The sequence below is a fragment of the Falco punctatus genome (genome assembly GCF_963210335.1).
Source record: "Falco punctatus genome assembly, chromosome: 4".
NCBI lineage: Eukaryota > Metazoa > Chordata > Aves > Falconiformes > Falconidae > Falco > Falco punctatus.
This window is the reverse complement of record NC_137583.1, coordinates 25,750,759-25,758,313: the sequence shown is the minus strand read 5'-3', so window position 1 is coordinate 25,758,313 and position 7,555 is coordinate 25,750,759. Positions and strand designations below refer to the sequence as shown.

General features: G+C 56.4%; 1 protein-coding gene across 1 annotated transcript; it reads left to right on the top strand.

The window, feature by feature from the left end:
* Window positions 1-43: 43 nt before the first annotated feature.
* On the top strand, window positions 44-6,986 carry PLK1 (polo like kinase 1). The gene is made up of 10 exons (XM_080384432.1): window positions 44-1,912; window positions 1,989-2,157; window positions 2,259-2,403; window positions 2,869-2,962; window positions 3,543-3,762; window positions 4,083-4,241; window positions 4,466-4,543; window positions 5,034-5,188; window positions 5,629-5,811; window positions 6,245-6,986. Exons 1-10 carry the CDS (start codon window positions 1,529-1,531, stop codon window positions 6,449-6,451), a joined length of 1,794 nt encoding a protein of 597 aa, XP_080240558.1. The 5' UTR covers window positions 44-1,528; the 3' UTR covers window positions 6,452-6,986.
* The last annotated feature ends 569 nt before the right edge of the window (window positions 6,987-7,555 follow it).

The window sequence follows — 7,555 nt, the reverse complement described above, 5'->3', positions numbered from 1 at the left end:
GCTCGGGAGCGCATGCCCTGTCTTCTGCCCTGCTGTGGGCTGTGAGAGGCGCTGGCCTGGCTGCTCTTTAGACCTGCAGCTGCCCAGGGTGAGGAAGGGCGAAGAGCCATGTGGGGCTGTGTGGGAAGGGTGCAAAGTCACCGACTGAGCGGAGCCTGTGTCCACTTTGCATGGGGCAGAATTTCCCGGGATGGATGATTGGCTCCACCAGGAGAATAATGGTTTATGTGTTGGCTGCTGGCTGCAGTGAGCGCCGGGCTGACGTCCTGGTCCAGCGTCCTGGGCTCTCCAAGCCACCCTGAAGCAATCAGTGGCTTGTGTCAACAGCTGAAGGCTGGCTGGGTGCCATGGGCAGCACCAGCAGGCCCAGTGTGTGGCAAAAGCTCAAAACTCATTGGCTGAGAACATCTATTTGATAGCCAGGGCTGGAATGGCTTCTGCTGATCGGGAAGGGAAGCCGTGGGAGGTGAAATTGCTGTCCTTACCCTGGCATAGCTGGGTGGATGGAGTGCCTGGAGGGGGGAAGGCAGCTCGTGGGCTGCAGTGCCGTGGCTGGGTTTTGTGCTGTTCTGGGTTATTTGTTCAGCCCCAGCCAGCAGCGAGACCAGGTTAAGGGACCAGGACATCCCGGGTGGTTACTGAGTGAGAGGTGACAGGCTGCAGGAGCGGCTCGACAGGACCTGGGGCTGGCGTCCGTCGGGGAGTGGGAAGGAGAGAGCGAAAAAAATCATTGACGGGGTGCCTGCGCTCGACTGCCCGACCGTCCCCCGGGGCGGGCGCAGGGGGCTCCGCAGAGCACAGGCCGGTGGGAGAGCCGGGCTCCGGTCAGCGCGGGCGCTATACGTGAGGCCGGGAAGCGGGCAGCCCGGGTGCCGTTTCTTTCCCAGAAAAACAATCTCCGCGTCGGGTACCGGCTCCGACACAAACTTCCTTACACAAAGCGCTCTGAGCCCCGCGCATGGGAACCCCCGGAGCGGCCGGGGGCACCTGTGCCGGGAGACCCCCCGTGGGCGCGGGGGGCACAGAGCGGCCGGGGGGCGTGGGGCTGGGCCTTGCCCTGCAGCCACTGCGGGAGCGGTGACCGCGGCGCCCCACGCGTGCCCCGTGGCCGCTCCCCGCCAGTCCACGGCCACCGGAACACGCGCCGCGCGCTGCCCCGCCTCATCCGCCCCGCGTGGGGGCGTGGCCAGCGCGCTCGCCCCGCCCCGCCCGATGCCTGGCTCTTTAAGAGCGCTGGGCCGGGCGCTCCCATGGTGCCCTGCGGCGGGCGGCGTGGATTTTAAATCCTCTCAGCCAATAGGGAGCGGCCGTGGGTGCGTAACGCTCCGGGCTCGCGTTTGAATCGGGCAGCGCCTGTACCGGGCAGCGCCTGTTCCTGCCTGCGGCCCGACCCCTGTTCCCGGCCTCTGCCTGGGGTCTGGCCCGGTCTGCGCTGCCTGCCTCTGCTCCTGCTCCCGCTCCCGGTCTCTGCTCCCGGCTACTGCCTGCGGCCCGGCGCAACCCCCGCAGCCCCGCAGCAGCCCGGTGCATGATGAACGCGGCAGGCGGGAAGGCGGCGCGGCCGGCGGCCCTGACGGAGCCGGAGCCGGCGTCGGCGCGGCCAGTGGTGGGCGGGAAGGAGGTACCGAAGGTGCTGGTGGACCCGCGGACCCGGCGGAGCTTCGTCCGCGGGCGGTTCCTGGGGAAGGGCGGCTTCGCGCGGTGCTACGAGCTGGCGGAGGCGGAGAGCCGGGAGGTGTTCGCGGGCAAAGTGGTGCCCAAGTCGCTGCTGGTGAAGCCGCACCAGAAGGAGAAGATGTCCATGGAGATCGCTATCCACCGCAGCTTGGCCCACCGCCATGTCGTCGGTTTCCAGGGCTTCTTCGAGGACGCGGACTTCGTCTATGTCGTGCTGGAGCTCTGCCGCCGCAGGGTGAGGAGCGGGGGGGCGGGCGGGGGGCGCCGGGGGGCACGAGCGGGAGCACCCGGTACTGAGTGTCCCCCCGCAGTCGCTGCTGGAGCTGCACAAGCGGCGGAAGGCGCTGAGCGAGCCCGAGGTGCGGTACTACCTGCGCCAGACCATCCTGGGCTGCCAGTACCTGCACAGCCACCGCGTCATCCACCGCGACCTCAAGCTGGGCAACCTCTTCCTCAGCGACGACATGGAGGTGAAGATCGGTAGGTGCCCGTGACATGCCACCCTGCCAGCCCCCGGTGGGCTCCCCAGCCCTGGAGACCAGCTGTCCTGGGTGGCTCCAGTCACACCCCATCTCTCGCAGGTGACTTTGGCCTGGCCACCAAAGTGGAGTACGATGGCGAGCGCAAGAAGACCCTGTGTGGAACCCCCAACTACATTGCTCCAGAGGTCCTGGGCAAGAAGGGGCACAGCTTCGAGGTGGACATCTGGTCCATTGGCTGCATCATGTGAGTCAAAATGCCTCTTGCGTGGCCATGGGGCTGGCGGTCCTGGTGGTCCCAGCGGTCCCGGTCTTGTTGGCCCCTCTGTGTTGCTTTGGGGAGGGCATTCTCTGGAGCACCTACCCTGGCTGACCCTGCTGCCAGCCAGCATGCAACCTGTGCTGTGCCCGGCACACACAGGGATGTGTGCAGGATGATCTGCTATGCTGTTTGGCTCTCCCGAGGTATTTTCCAAAAGCCCACACTTCTGAATTGGAAATTTCCCCAGAGGGTATGAGATTCCGGCTTCCCTTTTCAGGGGCAGGAACCAGGCACAGTACACACAGCTGTCTGCGCTGCTGCGTGTCCAGTGCCAAGTGTGTTCCCTCTGCTAGTAAAGTCCCAGGATGTGCTTAGCCCAGGGCCACTTCTGCGCACAGGTCTTGGAGTCCCTTTTGTAAAACTGACACCCTTTTGTCTGTAAACGTGCAGGTACACTCTGCTGGTCGGGAAACCACCTTTTGAAACTTCTTGTCTAAAAGAAACCTACCTCCGAATCAAGAAGAATGACTATACTATTCCCAAGGTATGGTGCTTCCCACGGGTGGATCCGTTCACCTCGCAGCGCTTCTCTGTCAGCCTTCTGCTGTGCCATCCTGCTTCTGGCACTTAACGGGCTCTCACATAATGGTGAAATGGCTCTTATCATGGTGTGTGAGGGCTAACGGTTGGACTTATCCAACCTAAATGATTCTGTGAAGGGGATGTTTCAGTCTATGGTGGAGTAAACCTGTAGGGCCAGCCTCTTGGGGAGCCAGCAGCTCCCCACCCTGTAGTCCAGCAAAAATCCAAGCTGAGCACTTGGCACATGATGTTAAATGGACATGCTCAAATCTGTGAGGTCTGGGCCAGGTCCCCAGCTCATCCCACTGCTGTTGATTTTGTCTTGCTGAAGTCAGTTGATTTTAGGCCTTGCATGCTGTTAGGAGACAGCTCTCCATGCCTGCCCAATTCTGTTTCCTCAGCTTGCATCCTGCTTGCTTGAGGCAGCACAGGAGCTCTGCTCCAAGCAGAACTTCCCCTGCAGGTTGTGTATCCAATGCATTTGCCACTAGTACATGTTGTTCCCTGACCCTTGTTTCTCAACTCTGCCTGTCGCCTCTTAGCACATCAACCCCGTAGCTGCTAACCTCATCCAGAAGATGCTGAGGTCTGACCCTGCCACGCGCCCAACTATTGACGAGTTGCTGAGTGACGAGTTCTTCACATCAGGATACATCCCCAGCCGCTTGCCCACCAGCTGCCTCACCATTGCACCTAGATTTTCAATTGCTCCCAGTGGACTTGAACTGAACGGGCGAAAGCCGCTGACCGCACTTAACAAAGGTAAGTGCAAGTGTCCAGAGGTGAGGCTGGGCTGCGGTGCTGGATGAGAGCCTGCCTGGCTTCCCACACCATCCAGAGCCATCAACGGGGAATGTGGTGCTCCCTTGCCTCCTCTTGTTGTTATGAGCACCTGGGACATTTTGTGAGTGAGAGGGGTCTCCTCACTCTGCCCAGAACCAAAGCAGGGAGAAAGTGCCAGTGCTAGCTTTAGCTATATGGTATGTAATGTGTTTCCTATAGCTAGGGTACAATGTAAACCTGATGCCTTTAGAAGCCTACTCCCTCATCACGCCTCAACACTATTCTCTTTCCTGGCCCAGGACCAGACAGTCCTGCACCAGAGAACTTGCCTGAAAAAGAAGATGCAGCTAGACTGCGGGAGCCGGGAGATGCTATTGACTGTCACTTAGCTGACATGTTGCAGCAGCTGACTGCGGTCAACTCATCCAAGCCCTCTGAGAGACTGGCAGTGAGACAAGGTGAGTCTGAGGACAGTCCCACAGGCGCTGGCCCTCCTGGATAACTTGCTGCTTTGTCATTCTGATGCTGTTGTCTGAGGTGAGGGACCAGCATGCCTCTGTTCCAAACTGGAAGGCTGAGAAGTGATGTAGTAGCTACTTACCTTTCTTATGGTATCGCTTGCTTGCTGAGGTGTGCAGGGTGGTGTGAAACGTCTTCTGACAAATTCCTTTTCTCTTTGCAGAAGAAGCTGAAGACCCAGCCTGCATTCCCATCTTCTGGGTTAGCAAATGGGTGGACTACTCGGATAAATATGGTCTAGGTAAATAACAGGGGAGCAATACTTCAGCCTTTTCTAGTTTTTGAAGAGGCTGGGGGAAGCTTGGGTTTGGGCATTGTGTAGGTCTGGTTCTTTAGTCACAGTATTCCAGTGCATGTGTGTCCAAGGCTCTGTCAGGAATGTTGCCAAATACCCAGGGAATCAGAGTAGTGGTCACTGAACATCAGCCCTGGCCACTTTAATGTGGAAGATGGCTACCTGCTGCAGAGATGGCTGGCCTCGCTCCCCAGTGAGCGTGTGTACCCACTGTGGCAGTTGCAAGTTGCTTCTGCAGCAGGTGATGCAATAAGGGAGGATGACGGATCCAGAGGAGGAAAAGTGCCACCCGGACCTCCGCAAAGAAGACTCTTCAGACCTGGCAGGGACTTGGTGGGGTGGTTGTCAGGGAACCCCTAGATGATACAGCATTCTACCTTTGTGTTTCACATAACCGGTGGTATCTGAAGGCCTAATGGGCTCCCTTTCAAACTAGGCTACCAGCTGTGTGACAACAGTGTGGGAGTTCTCTTCAATGACTCCACTCGTCTTATTATGTACAATGATGGTGACAGCTTGCAGTACATTGAGCAAAACAGCAATGAGTCCTACTTCACTGTGAGATCCTACCCCTCTGCCTTGAACAAGAAGGTCAGTCCTGGGGCAGGAGCTGTTGCTGGAGGGTGGCTACTCCTGGTGAGAGACTTGCCAGCCTTGTTGGACTGCTTTGGGCACGGGTGGGTTCCAGGGAGAAACATCTGTAACTTGGGGGCACTGGCATTCTGCAGGCTTCCTCTTGGCTGGTAAAATGTGGCCATGAGGGCAGACACTGGCAGCTCTAACTGTTTATTTCTAGTTGCTATCTGAGGCTCATTTATTAGCAGTTTAGCAGAAATAAGTGCTCACAAGACTTTTATGTACTGTTCAACAAAGCAAGTCTGAAGTATCACAAACCCAGTTAACTTTGAGCATGAGAATTCACACCAGTCTGTGCAGTGATGCATCACTCTAGGATGGTGATAGCAGCCCCTGTGCTCCCACATAGCCAGGGTCATTTCAGCCTGTCTGCTCACAGCCTTTCCCATCTGTAGATAACACTATTGAAATACTTCCGGAACTACATGAGCGAGCACTTGCTGAAGGCGGGTGCTAACATCACGCCACGGGAAGGAGACGAGCTGGCCCGTTTACCCTACCTCTGCACGTGGTTCCGGACCCGCAGCGCCATCATCCTGCACCTCAGCAATGGCACCGTGCAGATCAACTTCTTCCAGGTCAGGCTGCTGCTCTTGAGTTTTCCGGGGCTGTAGCTCCAGCTGCTGAACAAGCCCCACTCCACACAGTGCTGCATGCAAGGCAGCAGCGGGGTTGAACTTGAGCCGAGACTGCCCAGTGAACCAAGCAGCGGGAGGCTCCTTGCTTCCCTTGCTGGGTACATAAGCCACCCAGACACTTCTTGCTTGTGAAGGGGCAGTGTCCTTTAGCAGGAGGAGGGCTGCTGCACAGTCTTGGGTTGCAGCGGTCTTGAGCTGGCTGGCCAGATCACTTTATTCCCCTTTGCTGCAATCTGTGAACAAATGCTGTGGCATGGTGCTTTGTCAGCATGCTTCTGGGATGCCCCAAGTGCTGCTGTGGTGGTTCATCCTGAGGAAATGCAGTCCCCAAGGAGGAGAGCGTTCAGGGTGACCATGTGTTCTCTCCCCACAGGACCACACAAAGGTCATCTTGTGCCCTCTCATGGCTGCTGTCACATACATAGATGAGAAACGGGACTTCCGCACATACAAGCTGAGCCTCATCGAGGAACACGGATGCTGCAAGGAGCTGGCCAGCCGGCTCCGCTATGCTCGCACCATGGTGGAAAAGCTCCTCAGTTCCAAGTCTGGGTCAGCCTGTGTGAAATCCTCTGCTTAAATCTTGTTTTTAATGGACTCAGTATCTGTGCCAAACTGTTCCAGCTGTGGTGGGGAGGGCTAGTAGCATCCCTGCTCATGCTGTAACCTCGAGTTACGCAGCTGGGCTCCCACTCCTGGGTATGGGCTGGTTGCCATGAGAGAAGCCCCTGATGCTGTGGGAATGGTGTTGTTCACTGACTGGTACCCAAAGGTTTCTTGCTCCCCACTCCTAATAGACTCTATTTTTTAATTGCATACCTACTCTTTTTTTTTTTTTTACTTCCCAAAGCCAAAAGCCTGACTCAAAAACTACCCCTCTTGTTTGAGGCTCCTGGGCCTTCTCTTGAGAGAACAAAGTATGGGGAGAGCAGAACTGTCACGTAAGTTATTTGTACGTGTCTGTGCTGGTGCTCCAGTAGAAATTCAGGTAACATATTTAACATGCCTAGGGTGGTGAGACTAAGGAATTGGCCTTTTAATACTGAAATTAATCTACATGAAACATAAAACTTTTGTATATTGCATAACTTGATTAAATGTAACTTGCTGCCGCATCTAGCCTGTCGTGGTTCCCTTTGGCTTGCTGTGCAGGAGGAAGCAGCACCTTGCCTATGGCTCACGCTCCAAGCAAGAGCTGTTCTCTTCATTCATCAGCTTGTGCTCTCTGCTCGATTGCCTTTAGTAACAGCCTCTGCATGAGCTGAGCCCTGGACTTGCTCCTCACTCAGCTCCAGCTCTTAACACAGAGCAACAGGGCAATGGTGGCGGATCATGATAGGAAGTGGGAGGGAGCCAGAGTTGTTCTGGGAGATGTTTGTTGTAAGCAGAGAAAAGTGGGGTAGCTGTTGTTTGTGCTGATCTCCCCAGCTGGGCTGCAGATGAGGAGACCCTGAGGCTATTACAGATGTACTGTACAGGGGTGTATATCGCTGTATGCTGTACTAGCTATACTGGTACCTGTAGGTTAATGACCCATCTTCCCATTTCCTAGTTGATTGGCTCTACTTACTATAAGGAAGATGCCTGCAAATATGACTATAGAATTAGCAAGTCAGCTACTGTAACAGACTTTTGCAGGAGCCCAGTAACTTACCTTGGTTTTCCCCCACCATTGCTGGCTGCC

Excerpts from the sequence above, each read along its gene's own strand:
- PLK1 (XM_080384432.1), top strand. The coding sequence starts at position 1,529 with ATGATGAACGCGGCAGGCGGGAAGGCGGCGCGGCCGGCGGCCCTGACG. Across the intron at positions 1,913-1,988 it reads TGGAGCTCTGCCGCCGCAGG|TCGCTGCTGGAGCTGCACAA; the intron begins GTGAGGAGCGGG and ends GTCCCCCCGCAG. Across the intron at positions 2,963-3,542 it reads ATGACTATACTATTCCCAAG|CACATCAACCCCGTAGCTGC; the intron begins GTATGGTGCTTC and ends GTCGCCTCTTAG.